Raw genomic sequence first — 18,512 nt, 5'->3', positions numbered from 1 at the left:
CAGTGAGCCGAGATCATGCCACTGCACTCCAGCCTAGGTGACAGGAGACTCAATCTCAAAAAAAGGAACAGATGTGATCAAGAGTGAGTTGGGAGGTCGAGGCAGGTGGATCACGAGGTCAGGAGTTCAAGACCAGCCTGGCCAAGGTGGTGAAACCCTGTCTCTACTAAAAATACAAAAAACCGCGTGTGTGGTGGGTGCCTGTAATCCCAGCTACTTGGGAGGCTGAGTCAGAGAATGGCTTGAACCCAGGAGGTGAAAGTTGCAGTGAGTGAGACCACACCACTGCACTCCAGCCTGGGTGACAGACTGAGACTCTCAAAAAAAAAAAAAAAAAAGTGGGTTGGAGGCAGGGACTGCTCTGGATTAAACGGCCAAGAAAGGCCATACTGAGATGTAAACTGAGCCCTGAAGGAAGAGTATTCCAGGCAAAGTGCAAAACCCTGAGGCAAAACCTCTTTGGAATGTATGAGGTAGGTCCAGGGAAGAAAGGAGGAGAGGAAAGAATCCAAGTCCCGAGGTACAAGACAGGCAAGAAGTAGGTCTTGCAGAGCTGCTGGTAAGCAGCACCCGACCTAGCATTTTGAGGGCCAGAGGTAGTTGCAGAGCCCCTCTCATGCGAGGGAATGATGCCTATACACTTTTTTTTTTTTTTTTTTTTTTTTTTTTTTTGAGACAGAGTCTCCCTTTGTTGTCCAAGCTGGAGTGCAGTGGTGGAATCTTGCCTCACTGCAAACTCCTCCTCCTGTGCTCAAGCGATTCTCCTGCCTCAGTCTCCCGAGTAGCTGGGACAACTGGTGTGTGCTACCACACCTGTCTAATTTTTGTACTTTTTGTTTGTTTGTTTGTTTTTGAGACGGAGTCTCGCTCTGTGGCCCAGGCTGGAGTGCAGTGGCCGAATCTCAGCTCACTGCAAGCTCCGCCTCCCGGGTTTACGCCATTCTCCTGCCTCAGCCTCCCAAGTAGCTGGGACTACAGGCGCCCGCCACCTCGCCCGGCTAGTTTTTTGTATTTTTTAGTAAAGACGGGGTTTCACCATGTTAGCCAGGATGGTCTCGATCTCCTGATCTCGTGATCCGCCCGTCTCGGCCTCCCAAAGTGCAGGGATTACAGGCTTGAGCCACCGCGCCCGGCCTAATTTTTGTACTTTTAATAGAGACAGGGTTTCACCATGTTGCCCAGGCTGGTCTCAAACTCCTGACCTTAAGTGATCTGCCCGCCTCGGCCTCCCAAAGTGTTGAGATTACAGGCGTGAGCCACCGCGCCCGGCGTGATACACACTTTTAAGGCTCCGGGGCTGTCCGTGAGGATCAAGCGTGGAAGTAAGTCTACAGAAAAGGCTGCCGCAGTTAACCCACGACAGGTGATGACAGTCTGGACATAGGGAGGATGGAGAGAAGTCGTGCGCCCTGGCAGTATTTCAGGAGCCAACTAATGGAGCCGGGACGCGAGAAACAGAGGAATCAGGAAGCCATAAGGAGGAGGTGGAGCAGCGGGTGGGTCAAGATGCCGCAGCAGCCGCAGGAGGAGCTCGTGGGGTCGGGGTTACCCCCATCCCCGTGCAAGCCGACTTGGCTTCCGAGGGCAGAGTCCAGACCACAAGGATCTGGAGCTCAGGAGAGACTCGTGGTCCACATCGCGAGAAAGCTGTGGGAATCCAAATACTGTGGCGATTGGCAGCCCCGTAGGCGAGGCGGGCTGGAGACCCGCCCGGATTTAGGCGCGAGCCACCTCCAGGGGCGGAGCCCAGGCCGCACTGCGCAGGCGCGGCTAACCCGTTTCCATGGCTGCGAGAACTCACGCTCCCCAACCGTCCCACAACTGTCCTGTCCCAGACTTTGGCACCGTCGGGGTCCGTCGTCCCCGAGTGTGTCAGCATCCCCACCCCGGCTGCTGCCCAGGATCCGCCGGACCCCGGCCTCGATATGGGAGACCTGGAACTGCTGCTGCCCGGGGAAGCTGAAGTGCTGGTGCGGGGTCTGCGCAGCTTCCCGCTACGCGAGATGGGCTCCGAAGGGTGAGGCACCCGGGTCAGGCGGAGTCACGGAGTCATTGTCCCTGAGTGGGGGAGCTGGAGCCTGACATGGGGGGAGGGGCTGCCCAGTGTGGAGGGGCTCCCAAATGGGGGAGCAGAGTGTTCCGAGACAGGAATATAATTGTTCCTGAGCCCCCTGTGTCCCCTCAGGATCAGGTTAGGCTTCAATAGGATCCAGCCCCCATCCCCACTCCAAATGCACACACGTGGACCCACATGCACTTACACAACCCTCTGAGGCAGGTGGAACCAGCAGCACGAGAACCTGGAGAAGCTGAACATGCAAGCCATCCTCGATGCCACAATCAGCCAGGGCGAGCCCATTCAGGAGCTGCTGGTCACCCATGGGAAGGTACCCCGAGGTCACAGGCAGGGTTCCTGCCTTCCCCCATACCTCACCTACTCTAACCCTCAGGAGTCCCCTGTGTGCTTTTCCCCTCTGGCCTGGTACACCTGTCCTCCCTGAAGGGGAGAGAGGAATGTGTTACATGTTTCATTTTGTGTCGCTGTTGGACAGGACTCTGGCACACCAGGCTAGGTACAGGGCATGAGTTGATTAGGGAGAAAGCTGTAGGTCCTAAAACAGCTTAGGCTTCGAGGGGAAGGCCCAAATGCTAAAGGCATCTGTGAATTGACTGTAAGGCTGGGGAGGGGGTGGGGAGGGCAGGAGGGAGGGGAGATAACTTAACTGGAAGTAGAACTTTGGCATGGAAGGAGGTAGCCTTCCTAACATGAGAGGGGAAAGTTAGAAACCAAGGAGATGGCTGGCTGGAACATGGACCAGGGAGTGTCACCAGCAGATGACCTGAGATATCAATTGACCAAAAAAAAAAAAAAGCCAGGCGTGGTGGCTCATGCCTGTAATCCTAGCACTTTGAGAGGCCAAGACAGGTGGATCACCTGGGGTCAGGAGTGCAAGGCCAGCCTGACCAACATGGTGAAACCCTGCCTCTACTAAAAATACAAAAATTTGCTGAGCATGGTGGTGCACACCTGTAATCCCAGCTACTCGGGAGGCTGAGGCAGGAGAATCGCTTGAACCTAGGAGACAGAGGTTACAGAGAGCCGAGATCGTGCCACTGCACTCCAGCCTGGGTGACAAGAGTGAAACTCTGTCTAAAAAAAAAAAAAAAAAAAAAGAGTTCCTTTGCAAGAGAAAGGTGGAACTCATACAAGGGGATAGGATAAGAAGAACAGGGCACTGTGAAGGGTCCTGAGTAAGAGTGAGGCCAAGGCACACAAGAGCCTTAGAGAACCACAGGACAGGGACAAGAGGGAGGGCATGAGCAGAAGGGCTGACTTGAAAGGGACGCCTGAATGGGCGGGGAGAGGATAAGGGGGCAGGTGCAGGCAGGGCAAGGCAGTCTGGGAACTGGGCAGGAGCCAGTCACATAAGCATGAGGGACATCCACAGAGGTGTTGGGAGCAGCTGGAAACGAAGGTCCGAAATGCAAGAGAAAAGTCAGGAAGGATAGCCATGGGGTTTGGGATAGTTTAGGGGCCCAGCAGTGTTTGGGGAGATCTGGGCTGAGCTGAGCCAAGCTGGGGATGGGAGGGTTGCCAGGCAAAGGTAGGCCCATCTCATCCCTGTCCTTTACCCCATCCTTCAAAGGTCCCAACGCTGGTGGAGGAGTTGATCGCAGTGGAGATGTGGAAGCAGAAGGTGTTCCCCGTGCTCTGCAGGGTGGAGGACTTCAAGCCCCAGAACACCTTTCCCATCTATATGGTGGTGAGCTGGGCCCCTGGTTCATACCTCCTCCCACTCCTTCAGAGGGCTCTGGACTGGGGAGGGGAGCTGGTAGCCCCTATCCCTACCACAGGCCCTGTCCCTCTCTTTGTCTGTCAGGTGCACCACGAGGCCTCCATCATCAACCTCTTGGAGACAGTGTTCTTCCACAAGGTGAGGGACTATCTCTGCCCATGGGCCACAGTTTCAGGTCAGGGCCTGGCAGGAAGGGAGGTTGTATCTGTGTGGGGAGGGCATCAGACACAGAAAGTTTCCCTCCCCCTTTCCCCAGGAGGTGTGTGAGTCAGCAGAAGACACTGTCTTGGACTTGGTAGACTATTGCCACCGCAAACTGACTCTGCTGGTGGCCCGGAGTGGCTGTGGTGGCCCCCCTGAAGGGGAGGGGTCCCAGGACAGCAACCCCATGCAGGTGGGTTGAGGTTACCTAGGATTGTGAAAGCCTAGGTCTGGGTTCCCCAAGGCCTGCACAGGCAAGGGTAGCCCAGCATGAACACTGTGTGACCTCGCAGGAGCTGCAGAAGCAGGCAGAGCTGATGGAATTTGAGATTGCACTGAAGGCCCTCTCAGTACTGCGCTACATCACAGACTGTGTGGACAGGTGGGCAGTCCGACTGGGCCTGGGCCTACCGTGGAGGGCTGGAAGACTGGGCCTGTAGCCTGCCTCTGCTCACCTCCTTCACAACGTCCCTGCCCCTAGCCTCTCTCTCAGCACCTTGAGCCGTATGCTTAGCACACACAACCTGCCCTGCCTCCTGGTGGAACTGCTGGAGCATAGTCCCTGGAACCGGCGGGAAGGAGGTAGGGTCCTCCCACACCAGCCTAAGCCCCAGGCTACTGCTTCAGGATATCTTTTTGATAGAGGGGGCAGTTTGCACACACGAAGACAAACCCCATCCCCAAGCCCATCTGAGGATACCAGGATGCCTCAGCCAAGGGTGGCCTAGACCTGAGCTCTGCAGCAGGCCAGGCCCATGTGTCCACTACTGAGGCTCACTCTGCTCTGGGGTCAGCAGCACTATAGCCTGGGCAAGTCCTGTGGCCCAGGTTCTCCCACCATTCCCAGGCAGTGGTCAGTCTCCCAGGCCCCACAGCTGGCTCACTTGAAGAGAATGCAATGCCTGTACCCAGTGTGCTGGTTCCTCTCCCCAGGCAAGCTGCAGCAGTTCGAGGGCAGCCGTTGGCATACTGTGGCCCCCTCAGAGCAGCAAAAGCTGAGCAAGTTGGACGGGCAAGTGTGGATAGCCCTGTACAACCTGCTGCTAAGCCCTGAGGCCCAGGCGCGCTACTGCCTCACAAGTTTTGCCAAGGGACAGCTACTCAAGGTCGGACTCCCTCTGCACCAGCCCCCACAGCCCCAGCACCGCCCTCCCCATCCTACCCTGACCCTGTCCCTGCTGTTTATCTTTGCCCACCCACCTCAACCCCCGTGCTCTTTTCAGTCCTTGGGCCTCAGGTGACACACCAGCTAGTGGGACATGGACCCCCACAGGCATGCTCAGCCCAACCCAGCCCCTTCCTTTTCTGTGGCCCCCTGGCCAGCACCTGCATCACACTGGCCTCCACTGGACACTCTTGCAGCTTCGGGCCTTCCTCACAGACACACTACTGGACCAGCTGCCCAACCTGGCCCACTTGCAGAGTTTCCTGGCCCATCTGGCCCTGACTGAAACCCAGCCCCCTAAGAAGGACCTGGTGTTGGAACAGGTAGACACTGGAAAGTTAGCTCCTCAGGACCACTGTCCTACTTTACCAGCACCTTCCTGCCACTCTCCACTCCTTTCCCTAGATCCCAGAAATCTGGGAGCGGCTGGAGCGAGAAAACAGAGGCAAGTGGCAGGCAATTGCCAAGCACCAGCTCCAACATGTGTTCAGCCCCTCAGAGCAGGACTTGCGGCTGCAGGCACAAAGGTAAGTCCTGTGGAACTGGCAGGAGGAGTGGATGGGATGCAGGAGGCATGGATGTGGGCAGGGATGCCCCCACCTTCCAAGGCCAGTCAGACCTTCCTGACTTTCCCCCAGGTGGGCTGAGACCTACAGGCTGGACGTGCTAGAGGCAGTGGCTCCAGAGCGGCCCCGCTGTGCTTACTGCAGTGCAGAGGCTTCTAAGCGCTGCTCGCGATGCCAGAATGAGTGGTATTGCTGCAGGTGAGGGTATCCTAGGACCTTGGACCCCTAAGTCCTACTGCCACATCCCCCACATGCACTGCCATCCTCAACACCCACCTGCCTGCAGGGAGTGCCAAGTCAAGCACTGGGAAAAGCATGGAAAGACTTGTGTCCTGGCAGCCCAGGGTGACAGAGCCAAATGAGGGTTGCAGTTGCTGAGGGCCAACCACCTATGCCAAGGGAATCCACCCAGAATGCACCCCTGAACCTCAAGATCACGGTCCAGCCTCTGCCGGAGCCCCAGTCTCCGCAGTGGAGAGCAGAGCCAGCGGTAAAGCTGCTGACCCATCCCCCTCCTCCCCACCCCAAGGGAAGGCTCGAGACTTCCTGCCCCACCTGGTGGGCAGGCCAAGTGCTTTGCCTCAGCAAACTGGGCCAGGAGGGCGAAGGCCGGATGTGGGGACCCTCTTCCTCTAGCACAGTAAAGCTGGCCTCCAGAAACACGGGTATCTCCGTGTGGTGCTTTGCGGTCGCCGTCTTTGTGGCCATCCGGGGTGGGGTGTGAGGAGCGGACGAAGGAGGGAAGGAAGGGCAAGGCGGGGGCTCTGCGAGAGCGCGCCTAGCCCCGCCTTCGGGCCCGAGTCCCCGCACCCAGGTTTCCATTGCACGGCTCTCCTCAGCTCCTTCCCGCCTCCCAGCTTAGATCCTGGGGGCGGTGCTGACGTCGGGGCCCGCCCTGTGGCCCCGCCCGGCCCGCTCTTGCTAGCGCCCAAAGCCAGCGAAGCACCGGCCCGACTGGGCCATGTCGGCGGAGCCTGAGCTCATTGAGCTGCGGGAGCTGGCACCCGCTGGGCGCGCTGGGCAGGGCCGCACCCGGCTGGAGCGTGCCAACGCGCTGCGCATCGCGCGGGGCACCGCGTGCAACCCCGCACGGCAGCTGGTCCCGGGCCGTGGCCACCGCTTCCAGCCTGCGGGGCCCGCCACGCACACGTGGTGCGACCTCTGTGGCGACTTCATCTGGGGCGTCGTGCGCAAGGGCCTGCAGTGCGCGCGTGAGTAGCGGGCCCCGCGCGCCTACGAGAGCGGAAAGGGCAGCCAAGGGGCAGCGCCGTCGCCGCGGGTCAAGTCGCGGCAGAGGTGGTCGGTGGGGACAGCTCCCGAGGACTAGGTCCGTTACTTTCGCCCCATCGCTGAAGAGTGCGCGAAAATGGTTTATCCCTTGTCGCACTCCACTCGTATATGGGGCACAGATGAGCAGAGGTGGCAGCTTATATGTAAAAATATGCTGATTTCAAGTTTCTTATCTTTAAAATGCCTTGGCCTTTCTTGAGAAAGGGTTTGTGCCTACTGTCCTCGGAGTCCATCTTCCCAGGCTTGCCTCTTCTCAAACATTCACTCACTGTGACCCCCTCCAGAACCTTTGGGGTGAAGGGAAGTTACCCACCTATGGGAGGGAGCCTGGAAAAAGTTAAACCTTGGGTGTGCCCCCTGCAAGCAGGAGTTTTGTTGAGTATTTAGCAAACACCCTTGAATCAGAAGCTAAAATATGGAAGGCAGCCACACACCCAGCAGTCCTTCTGCACCCCTGGGAATCGCCAGCAAGCAAAGGTTGCTCTCCCCTAGCTAGACACCAGCTGGAATCACCAGGGGCGCTTTTACAGCCCTCCCACCCTCTAGCCTGGATGCCACCTCAGACCCATTGAATCAGCTGCTGGGAGTGGACTCTAGGCAGCAGTAAATTTTTTTAAATCCCCAAATTATTGTAACATGGAGTCTGGGTTGAGCATCAGTGCTCTGACCCATTTAGGAACTAGTGGATAGATGGTGTCCCAGGTCTGTATGTGCATGGAGACCCTCTCATCTGGTACAAGAGGACATCACAAATTCAGCTGGGGGGAGCACAAAGTTGTGACAGAATACAAAGAATAAACAAGGGCCGAGCACGGTGGCTCAGGCCTGTAATTCCAGTACTTTGGAAGGCCAAGGCGGGTGGATCACCTGAGGTCAGGAGTTCAAGACCAGCCTGGCCAACATGGTGAAACCCCGTCTCTACTAAAAAATACAAAAAAATTAGCCAGGCGTGGTGGCGGGTGCCTGTAATCCCAGCTACTCAGGAGGTTGAGGTGGGAGAATTGCTTGAACCCAGGAGGCAGAGGTTGCAGTGAGCTGAAATCACGCCACTGCTCTCCAGCCTTGGGGACAGATTGAGACTGTCTCAAAAAAAAAAAAAGAAGGAAGGAAGAAAAAGGCTGGGACACTGCAGCATTCTCAAAGAGAAATAAAGTGGCCATAGAGATAAGAAGCAGGATGATTTGGGCATGTTTATCAGAGGTAGAGACAAGGGAGGAATCAACGATAAGTTTGGGTTTTTGTTTCCAGTAACCGGGAGCATAGTGGCCATTTTTGCTGCAAAGAGGAAGCTGGGCAAGGGTAGCAGTGAGGTGGAAGAAAAGGGAATTAAATTTTGGCCATGTTCACTTGAAACGTCTTTTAGACATCCTAGTGAAGGTACTGGCACGGAGGATCTAATCTGAGGGTTTAGGTCAGTGTTTCAGCTGTGGATCTGGGGCAGAAGATTGTGTAGACAGACCAGGCCAGCGATCAGGACTGAGCCCAGACTTCATCATGAGATACGGAAGTTGAGTCAGAATCTGCAAAGGAGCTGAGCAGGAGCTGCAGGGGGGTAGGAGGAAAACTGGCAGTGTAGCCCCTGGGAGTCAAAGGGAGCAAGCTTCAAATGATGCTGAGTGGGTGAGAATGGAGAATGGAACACTGCATTCCATTTGGCAGCACATAGATCGCTGAGGACCCTGTCCTGGGCAGTTTCCTGGAGGAAGAGGCAAGCCTGGCTGAAGTGGGTAGATGGGAGAGTGAAGGCGAAGGATTAGAGTGTATAGAGACCAATGTTTTGGTCTGAGGGGAGTACAGACAGATGACAACCAGAGGGCAGAGGTAGGTTAAAGGTGTTTAGTTTTTCCTTCAAGTAAATGGGCAGATGTATTCCATAGAAGTTCCCAATGAAGGGCCGGGCGCGGTGGCTCACGCCTGTAGTCCCAGCACTTTGGGAGGCCGAGGCGGGTGGATCACCTGAGGTCACGAGTTTGAGACCAGCCTGGCTAACATGGTGAAACCCTGTCTCTGCTAAAAATACAAAAATTAGCGGGGCGTGGTGGCGGGCGCCTGTAATTCCAGGTACTCGAGAGGCTAAGGCAGAAGAATCGCTTGAACCCAGGAGGCGGAGGTTGCAGCGAGCCGAAATCGCGCCATTGCACTCCAGCCTGGGTGACAAAAGCAAGACTCAGGTTTTTGGTTTTTTTTTTTTTAATTGCCAATGAGGAAAGGGGAAGCTCTGTGCTAGGCGACAGAGATCCCAACTGTTGAGCAGGCCTCTGCTGTGGCCTTCTGGCCGGTTTCCAGACACCCAGGGTGGCCAACATTAAAGTCCGCATAGCAGTGTGAGGTAAAACACTGAAGCCGGGCCTGCGGAGCCTGGCGGGCAACGGCCCTCTTCCTGGGGCTTCCCTTCAATCTCCCGGACATTTCCCCGACCTGGGGCTCCTCCGCCTCACGGCTAGGCCTCTCTGCAGATTGCAAGTTCACCTGCCACTACCGCTGCCGCGCGCTCGTCTGCCTGGACTGCTGCGGGCCCCGGGACCTGGGCTGGGAACCCGCGGTGGAGCGGGACACGAACGTGGTGAGCGCGGGGCCGAGGGCGTATGGGAAGGGCGAGGACGGGCAGGCCACAGCGCAGGCATTCTCGAAGACTGCCTGGGTGCTGCGCGCAAGGAGCGTTCTAAGTGCCGATTTCCCGGCGGCAGAGAGAGGCTAATTCTGAGCGAGGGCTGAGAGGGGTGCCTGGATTGCCGGCTCCGCAAGGCCTCCACCGGCTGCTAGCAGACCCCAGCCGCTAGCAGTCCCCGGCCAAGGCGGACGCAGGCTCCGCGCACGCGCACTTCCCGCACCTTCCCGCCCTCGCCTCCGGCCAGAGGCCACCCTGTGCGCTTGCGCGGACGCTGGCACCCGCCCCGTTCCCTGTGGTAGGTGGGGTCTCTGAGTGGAGCTGCCGGAGCGATGAGGTCATTCCTCGGGGCTAAGTGTGCGTGTCCCCGCCCCGGCGTTCCTCCCCCAATGACACAAGAGCTAGATCCCGGCGATCTACGTTTCAGTCTTAACGGTTGCGGCGCGGCTCTGGCCCGGGCGCACGCGCACACTGACACGCGTACACGCACGCACGCGACCGGGGCGGTGGTTGGCGGCTACGGACGCGCGGGACCAGGGGGACGGGCGGGTGCGGCGATGGGCGAGGCGGAGACGCCTTCTTTCGAGATGACCTGGAGCAGCACGACGAGCAGTGGCTACTGCAGCCAAGAGGACTCGGACTCGGAGCTCGAGCAGTACTTCACCGCGCGAACCTCGCTAGCGCGCAGGCCGCGCCGGGACCAGGTGGGAGCCCGGGGGTGCCGGCGGGGGGCGGGAGGCGATTGCTGGAGCTCCGCCCTCCCCGGTCCGTTGCCGCGTCCTGGGTCGGTGGGCAGCCCCACCCTCCCGGCTACGTGGCTCCCCGCGTGTCCTGGCCGGTGGCCTGCCCGCAGAACCGTGTGTAAGACCCCGATTCCACCGCCTCGATACTGGTTGCCTGGGCCCCCATGGTTTCTGTCACAGACAGGTTGAACAGGGAAAGAAAGCAGCTGTGTGGCTTGTGGTAGACCTGAGCCGGGCATTATCAAGCTATGACTAAAGCCGACCGAGCAGTCTGGACTAGCACCTCGATTTCCGCGTTCAGATGCTCCTGCTCCCTCCTTGGGGAGACTAGGGGAGGAAGTGGAGAGGGAGGAGTCCTCGCCAGGAATTGAGAAGTATGTTTAGGAAAACTGAGAGGCAGAGAGAGATCCTGCTCCTCCATTTGCACTCCTTTATGGAGCCAGCTGAGCCCTCACCTCTTCCCTGTTCTGGCCTGTCACCAGCTGCTGGAATGTGAAAGATTCTGATCCCTTCCTCTAGGGTGGATCTGGAGAAAGATTTGGAAATGGATAGGAAAGAAGTCTTATTTTGGACCATAAGCATTCAGGAGCACTTTACCCACAAGAAGGGGGAAGGGTAGATTATAAAATGCCTAAAGAGGTGGAAAGAGATCCAGGTTACTAACCCAGGACTGTAAGGTGTCTCGGAACCTCCTAGGTATCCCCATTATTAGAGAACTCTGTGCCAGATGCCATGGATGTGACCACCAGGCTCAGAGAACCAGGCCCAGGCACCAGGAAAAAGAAATAGGGACTGTGAAGCTCAGTATGCCTGGCAGCAATGGGGCGGAAATCCTTATTTAAGTGAAGAAAGTGGAGTTGTGAGTGATGCTTTGGATAAAATTTTACAAAATTCCTTACAAAAGGGGTGGTGCTCAGCACCCCAAAATCTTAGCCCAGAGCTTGGGTGCAAGGGTTGAGTGTAAACCCCTGGGCTTGTCTTCATGTCACTCAGTCCTGAGCCATTTTCCACTGTGGGAAGGTGGGAAAACCACAAGACACTAACCAATTGAAAAGGAGGGCTAGGCCGGGCGCGGTGGCTCAAGCCTGTAGTCCCAGCACTTTGGGAGGCCGAGACGGGTGGATCACGAGGTCAGGAGATCGAGACCATCCTGGCTAACACGGTGAAACCCCGTCTCTACTAAAAAATACAAAAAAAAAAACTAGCCGGGCGAGGTGGCGGGCGCCTGTAGTCCCAGCTACTCGGGAGGCTGAGGCAGGAGAATGGCGTGAACCCGGGAGGCGGAGCTTGCAGTGAGCCGAGATCGGGCCACTGCACTCCAGCCTGGGTGACAGAGCAAGACTCCGTCTCAAAAAAAAAAAAAAAAGGAGGGCTAGCCACGGAGGCACACACCTGTAATCCCAGCTACTTGGGAGGGTAAGGCAGGAGGATCACTTGAACCTGGGAGGCAGAGATTGCAGTGAGCCAAGATCGTGCCAATGCACTCCAGCCTGAGTGACAGAGCAAGACTGTCTCAAAAATAGAAAAGGAAGCCAAGTGCGGTGGCTCACACCTCTAATGCCAATGCTTTGGGAGGCCGAGGCAGGCGGATCATTTGTGATCAGGAATTCGAGGCCGGCCTGGCCAACATGGTGAAACCCTGTCTCTACTAAACATACAAAAATTAGCCGGACATGGTGGTGTGTGCCTGTAGTCCCAGCTACTTGGGAGACTATGAATCACTTGAACTGGGAGGCAAAGGTTGCAGTCAGCCAAGATCGCGCCACTGCACTCCTGCCTGGGTGACAGGGTAAGACTCTGTCTCAAAAAAAAAGAAAGAAGGCTGGGCTTGGTGGCTCATGCCTGTAATCTCAGCATTTTGGGAGGCCAAGGCAGGCGTATCACTTGACGCCGAGAGTTCAAGACCAGCCAGGCCGACATAGCAAAACCCTGTCTTTACTGAAAATACAAAAAAATTAGCTGACCATGGTGTTGTATACCTGTAATCCCAGCTACTGGGGAAGCTGAGGCAGGAGAATCACTTGAACCCAGAAGATGGACATTGCAGTGAGTCGAGATCGGGCCACTGCACTCCAGCCTGGACGAGAGAGCAAGACTCTGTCAAAAAAAAAAAAAAAGAAAAAGAAAGAAAGAAAGAAAAGGAGGCTGAGAAGTCCCAAGTCGTATGTAAAATAAAACCATCAGTTTTAGGCCGGGCACAGTGGCTCACACCTTTAATCTCAGCACTTTGGGAAGCTGAGGTGGGTGGATCACGAGGTCAGGAGTTCAAGACCAGCCTGGCCAAAATGGTGAAACCCTATCTCAACTAAAAATACAAAAAATTAGCCAGGTTTGGTGGCAGGCACCTGTAATCCCAGCTACTTGGGAGGCTGAGGCAGAGAATTGCCTGAACCCAGGAGGCAGAGATTGCAGTGAGCCAAGATCACACCACTGCACTCCAGCCTGGACAACAGAGCAAGATTCCGTCTCAAAAAACAAAACCAAAAACAGTTTTCATGGACAGTGGTAGAGTGGAGGGTGGGTCCCTATGGTGCAGAAGGGAAATTCCATGGTCCTGCTATGCGTCCAACTGGGATGGCTGTTGAAGTCCTCTTCTAGCAGGCAGCTTTGGAAACAGAAGAAGAAACTCTTCCTCCTTTAGAATCCTGGAAGGGCTGTGTAGTGCCTCTAGTCCAAGTCCCTTGTTTTCTGAGTGAAGATAGGGAGGTTCATTTCCAGAAGGGAAGGGGCTGGAAATGAGGTCACTGCATCCCAACCCAGGGCTCCTGGGTCATCCAGGAAGGGAAGAAGGAGCAAGCTTTCTCAGGTAGGAGCTCAGAGCCATCCCTGTGCCCTCCCTGTTCTGCAAACAAAGTGATCTTCCTTCTTGCCCTGGCACTAGAATCTGCCTGGCATTTCTCCTACCCCTAGTACTCCTCCCATCTGGGTGCTTCTTCCCATTGGTGTACTGAATAAACACATCCACTGCTTTATTCATAGCCTCTGGCCCTCATTTTTTCCAGGGCCACACCATTTGTTTTTACTAACCCGACAAGGTTGCCCACTGTCCCCAGTAAGGTTTGTGCTGGGGTTTTCACTCCAATGCTGTTCTCCATCCAGGAGACCTTTGGATACTTGGGGAAGCAAATGAGCTTCAGTTCCCACCCCTCCCCCTTTACCTTTTTCCTGTGAGGCCCTGGCCTCAGTTCTCAGCCCCACATCCTTGCTGGCTGCAGAATAGCAGCGGGTTCTGGGTGAGGAGCATTCTGCTAAAAGGCTCCACCCTGCTCCCTCATCTGTCCTCTCCATTTGTCCCCATCAGATGGTTTAAGCGCTTAAGGGGACTCCAGGGCGGAGTCAGGGAGAACCCTGGCTCTCCTGGGCTGGGCACAAGATCATTCTACAGGAAACCTTGTGGGAATTCTTCTGGGACAAAATATTGGTCAGTGCTGAGCTTAGCTGTGTCTGTGACACTCCCATTCTAACTAGGGCCTGTCTGACATCAACAGGAAGTTAGGCTGATGCAATGGGGCCAACCAAGGGAGTCTGGGAGAAGAGTCAGTTCAGAGGCCTGGCTGCCCTGTCCCACACTCCACCCTTCCGGCAAGAATCTAGTCCCTAGATGAGATGGGGAGTGAGTGGTGGAGTTAAAAATCTTTGGGCCGGGTTCAGTGGTTCACGCCTATAATCCCAGCACTTTGGGAGGCCAAGGCAGGTGGAACACTTGAGGTCTCCGGAGTTCAAGACCATCCTGGCCAACGTGGTGAAACCCCATCTCTACTACAAATACAAAAATTAGCTGGGTGGTGTTGTGGCGTGCGCCTGTAGTCCCAGCTACTCGGGAGGCTGAGGCAGGAGAATCGCTTGAACCCAGGAGGCAGAGCTTGCAGTGAGCCAAGATCCAGCCACTGTGCTCCAGGTTGAGCGACAGAGTGAGGCCTCGTCTCAAAAAAAAAAATCTTTCGGCCAAATCCCCGGACAGCACTGGCAGGTGCAGAAACCCACCAGGAAGCTGCCTGTGTACCTCTGGCAGATTGGAGCCTGGCCTAAAGCTGCTTTTATGTGCAGCTTGGGTCAAGGTTAAACATCATGTCACAGTGATTTTTCTCATTATGTATGAGACGTGGAGAGCTGGCTCCAAGTACTACTCTGTCCACTGGTGGCTGGACTACTGATGTGCACCACTCTCCACTCTTCTCACCTGCAGTGGGTCATGGCCCTGTGCTGGGGCAGAGGATAAAAATGGGCTGCTTTCTCCAGGACAAACCCTCACTCCAACTCAACTAGAGTGCTGTGATCAGAATGTGCAATTGAGGTGTGATTTTACTGTATTTTTTTTTTTTTCCGAGACCGAGTTTCACTCTTGTTGCCCAGGCTGGAGTGCAATGGCGCGATCTCAGTTCACTGCCACCTCCGCCTCCCGGGTTCAAGCAATTCTCGTGTCCCAGCCTCCTAAGTAGCTGGGATTACAGGCATGTGCCACCACGCCTGGCTAATTTTGTATTTTTAGTAGAGACGGGGTTTCTCCATGTTGGTCAGGCTGGTCTCGAACTCCCAACCTCAGGTGATCCACCCGCCTTGGCCTCCCAAAGTGCTGGAATTACAGGCATGAGCCAGCATGCCCAGCCTGTTTTAGTTTTTTGTTTTTTGAAGCAGGGTCTCACTCAGTTCCCCAGGCTGGAGTGCAATGACACAATAATAGTTCACTGTAGCTGCAATCTCCAGGGCTCAAACGATCCTCCCACCTCAGCCTCCTGAGCAGTTGGGACTACAGGCACACACCACCACACCCAGCTAATTGTTTTTTTCTTTTTTTAGTAGAGATGAGGTCTTGCTATGTTGCCCAAGCTGGTCTCAAACTCCTGAGGATCAAGTGATCCTCCTACCTTGGCCTCCCAAAATGCTGGGATTACAGATGTGAGCCACCACACCCAGCCAGATTTTACTTTAAATGAGAGTCCCTCTTCAGAGTCCCTCATCTGTTCCTGTCCCCTGGCCATGCTCCTTCAGTTGCCCCTGCTTCTGTGGTATCCTTAGGGCTACATTCAGTGCTGAGGCCCTAGGCAGGCAGCAGAGAGAAGCCAAATGATTCTGCCTTTCCCTTATCCACCCATAGCATGCAGAACCAGGAGCAGTAGTGGGTTCAGGGTGGGCACCAGCTGGCAGCTATGTATAGATACATCAGAGACAGGGGGGCCAAAGGCAGTCAGTTTCTAAGGACTGCCCCAGAGGCCATTTTTCAGAGAAGCTCTGGGTTCCTCAAGGGCCCTGTGTCCATGCTGGCCCATCTTGCAGGACGAGCCCGTGGAGTGGGAGACACCTGACCTTTCTCAAGCTGAGATTGAGCAGAAGATCAAGGAGTACAATGCCCAGATCAATAGCAACCTCTTCATGAGCTTGGTGAGTTGACTGTGCAGGAAAGGAGTATGGGGAGGAACAGGTACCCAGCTGTGTGCCTGATACCCAGAGGGTCACAACTGAGGTTTTCTTGGGTGGGCCCAAGCAGTAATTTGTGCATACCCAGCCTAGCCCCAAGTAGACTGACATCTCACCTGGAACCTACTATCGTTTGATTTCTCTATTTCTTTAGAACAAGGATGGTTCTTACACAGGCTTCATCAAGGTTCAGCTGAAGCTGGTGCGCCCTGTCTCTGTGCCCTCCAGCAAGAAGCCACCCTCCTTGCAGGATGCCCGGCGGGGCCCAGGACGGGGCACAAGTGTCAGGCGCCGCACTTCCTTTTACCTGCCCAAGGATGCTGTCAAGCACCTGCATGTGCTGTCACGCACAAAGGCACGTGAAGTCATTGAGGCCCTGCTGCGAAAGTTCTTGGTGGTGGATGACCCCCGCAAGTTTGCACTCTTTGAGCGGGCTGAACGTCATGGCCAAGGTGGGATTCCCACCCCACCCTGCTCTATGTGAGAGTATATACACATGCACCTGTGCATGCAAGGGCTGAGCAGCTGGCCCTGTCTCTGATCATTACTTCCCCTTCACAGTGTACTTGCGGAAGCTGTTGGATGATGAGCAGCCCCTGCGGCTGCGGCTCCTGGCAGGGCCCAGTGACAAGGCCCTGAGCTTCGTCCTGAAGGAAAATGACTCTGGGGAGGTGAACGTGAGTACATAGTTCTCCTTAGTTTCTTGGTTGTCACTAGATGGGACTGATGGGCTGTAGCTACAGTAAGGCTTGAAGGAGGAATTGTGCTGGAGGACAAGCCCTGCAAAACAGTTCCAGGAGTGTATAGGCATTGTAACTAAAGCAAAGGCTTCCAGACCACTCATGCCAAAGCCTAGGGTTGTCCCAAGAAGCCAGGAAGAATTGTCTTGGTGCTTTGGTCTTTCCTGGTGTGGAAAATCTGGAGATGCAGGAGTCCATCTAATGACATGAGGAGGCCCCCTTCAGACTTTTTACCTGGAAGCTTTCTGGCTCCAAGGTATTAGGCCTGTGGAGTGGAATTAGAATATGCCTGACCTGTCCACAGGTAATTGGGGAACATCTGATTTGGTTGCCTCAGTAAGGTGACCATTTTGTAGGGCCCATCTTCCATACAAACTGCTGTCAGGGATCCTAGCAGAGATCATTCAGCCAAAAGCCTGACATCAGAAAGCCTAGTCCTAGCTTGTGTGAACATGAGGTGCTAGTCTTCTCTGGGGAGGGTCTGCTGACTTGGCCATCCCTTCTGCAGCCTGTACACTCCCCTTTCGCCCCTTGCAGTGGGATGCCTTCAGCATGCCTGAATTACATAACTTCCTGCGTATCCTGCAGCGGGAGGAGGAGGAGCACCTCCGCCAGATCCTGCAGAAGTACTCCTATTGCCGCCAGAAGATCCAAGAGGCCCTGCACGCCTGCCCCCTCGGGTGACCTCTTGTACCCCCAGGTGGAAGGCGGAGAGCAGGCAGCACCAAGTGCATGCCGTGTGAGTGTGACAGGGCCAGTGGGGCCTGTGGAATGAGTGTGCGTGGAGGCTCTCCTCTGCTGGGGGAATGAGCCCAGAGAACAGCGAAGGAGCTTGCCCCCTGTGTCCACCTGTGGGTATAGCCGGGTATGGCTCTGCACCCCTTGCACCCCTCTGCCCCTCATTACTGGGCCTTGGTGGGCCAGGGCTGCCCTGAGAAGCTGCTCCAGGCCTGCAGCAGGAGTGGAGCAGACAGAAGTCTCCTCAATTTGTGTCTCAGAAGTGAGAATCTTGGAGATGCTACAAACAGAACAGGGTCGTGTTTGCAGGGGTGAGGGCCCTCATCTATGGGGAAAGGTTTTGGATTTTGAATGTGGTCTCAGGATATCCTTATCAGAGCTAAGGGTAGGTGCTCAGAATAAGACAGGCATTGAGGAAGAGTCTTGGTTTCTCTCTGCAGTGCCAACTCCTCACACACCCTGAGGTCAGGGAGTGCTGGCTCACAGTGCATCAAGTGCCTTAATGCCTCATATGAGGAGGATGTCCCTGGGCCAGGGTCTGTGTAAATGTGGGCACTGGCCCAGGTTCATACCTTATTTGCTAATCAAAGCCAGGGTCTCTCCCTCAGGTATTTTTCATGAAGTGTATGAATGTATGTAATGTGTGGTGGCCTCAGCTGAATGCCTCCTGTGGGGAAAGGGGTAGGGGTGACAGTCATCATCAGGGCCTGGGGCCTAAGGGAATTGGCTGAATAAAGATTTAAAGATCCTCCTACTGTTGGAATCTTTTATACATACAAAGTTTTTATGAGTCTCCCTGTGTTGCCCAGGATCCTCCCAACTTGGCCTCCCAAAGTGTTGGGATTACAGGTGTGAGCCACCCTGCCCAGCCTGGACTCTTTATTATAGGTGGAGAGCTGCAGTTGCCCCTCATGGTGCCGCAAGTTGCCAAGTTGACAGGCTCACAGGTGTCTTGCAAAGTCACCATGGACCAGTCTGTGAAGCAGATGTAGTATGCATATATACTCAGTCATCACTCAGCTCCCTGGGGCTCAGGTTGTGGTGGAGACAAGAATGGACTGCAGTTAGAACTCAGGGAAACTGGCCAGGCATGGTGGCTCACACCTGTAATCCCAACACTTTGGGTGGGCTAGGCGGGCAGATCACTTGAGGCCAGCAGTTCGAGGCAAGCCTGGCCAACATGACGAACCCCATCTCTACCAAAAATACAAAAGATTTAGCTGGGCGTGGTGGTGGGCACCTCTAGTCC

The 18,512-nt window shown here is 55.4% G+C and overlaps 4 protein-coding genes across 5 annotated transcripts in view; 3 read left to right on the top strand and 1 right to left on the bottom strand.

Moving 5' to 3' along the window:
• LOC126948732 (transmembrane reductase CYB561D2) overlaps positions 1–18,512 on the bottom strand; it is a 33,795-nt gene that overhangs the window by 7,055 nt on the left and 8,228 nt on the right. The window lies entirely within an intron of this gene.
• TUSC2 (tumor suppressor 2, mitochondrial calcium regulator) overlaps positions 1–18,512 on the top strand; it is a 223,475-nt gene that overhangs the window by 199,991 nt on the left and 4,972 nt on the right. The window lies entirely within an intron of this gene.
• ZMYND10 (zinc finger MYND-type containing 10) lies at positions 1,477–6,389 on the top strand. Its single transcript, XM_050780907.1, has 12 exons — positions 1,477–2,017; positions 2,279–2,387; positions 3,648–3,764; positions 3,882–3,935; positions 4,054–4,191; positions 4,292–4,380; positions 4,480–4,580; positions 4,932–5,104; positions 5,361–5,486; positions 5,569–5,690; positions 5,802–5,927; positions 6,016–6,389. Exons 1-12 carry the CDS (start codon positions 1,926–1,928, stop codon positions 6,089–6,091), a joined length of 1,323 nt encoding a protein of 440 aa, XP_050636864.1. The 5' UTR covers positions 1,477–1,925; the 3' UTR covers positions 6,092–6,389.
• Positions 6,466–18,014, top strand: RASSF1 (Ras association domain family member 1). 2 transcript variants are annotated; one of them, XM_050780969.1, is made up of 6 exons: positions 6,466–6,940; positions 9,476–9,582; positions 15,645–15,749; positions 15,940–16,237; positions 16,347–16,462; positions 17,063–18,014. In XM_050780969.1, exons 1-6 carry the CDS (start codon positions 6,691–6,693, stop codon positions 17,207–17,209), a joined length of 1,023 nt encoding a protein of 340 aa, XP_050636926.1. In that variant the 5' UTR covers positions 6,466–6,690; the 3' UTR covers positions 17,210–18,014. The 2 variants fall into 2 exon arrangements, with proteins under 2 accessions (XP_050636926.1, XP_050636925.1); XM_050780968.1 differs by lacking the exons at positions 6,466–6,940; positions 9,476–9,582 and adding an exon at positions 9,595–10,331.

Source organism: Macaca thibetana, chromosome 2 (genome assembly GCF_024542745.1).
Source record: "Macaca thibetana thibetana isolate TM-01 chromosome 2, ASM2454274v1, whole genome shotgun sequence".
NCBI classification, from domain to species: domain Eukaryota; kingdom Metazoa; phylum Chordata; class Mammalia; order Primates; family Cercopithecidae; genus Macaca; species Macaca thibetana.
Note: the sequence above shows the minus strand (reverse complement) of the source record. Positions and strands in the feature narration are given on the sequence as shown.

Excerpts from the sequence above, each read along its gene's own strand:
- ZMYND10 (XM_050780907.1), top strand. The coding sequence starts at position 1,926 with ATGGGAGACCTGGAACTGCTGCTGCCCGGGGAAGCTGAAGTGCTGGTG. Across the intron at positions 2,388-3,647 it reads TGCTGGTCACCCATGGGAAG|GTCCCAACGCTGGTGGAGGA; the intron begins GTACCCCGAGGT and ends CATCCTTCAAAG. Across the intron at positions 5,487-5,568 it reads AGGACCTGGTGTTGGAACAG|ATCCCAGAAATCTGGGAGCG; the intron begins GTAGACACTGGA and ends TCCTTTCCCTAG.
- RASSF1 (XM_050780968.1), top strand. The coding sequence starts at position 9,960 with ATGAGGTCATTCCTCGGGGCTAAGTGTGCGTGTCCCCGCCCCGGCGTT. Across the intron at positions 10,332-15,644 it reads GCAGGCCGCGCCGGGACCAG|GACGAGCCCGTGGAGTGGGA; the intron begins GTGGGAGCCCGG and ends CCCATCTTGCAG. Across the intron at positions 15,750-15,939 it reads GCAACCTCTTCATGAGCTTG|AACAAGGATGGTTCTTACAC; the intron begins GTGAGTTGACTG and ends CTATTTCTTTAG.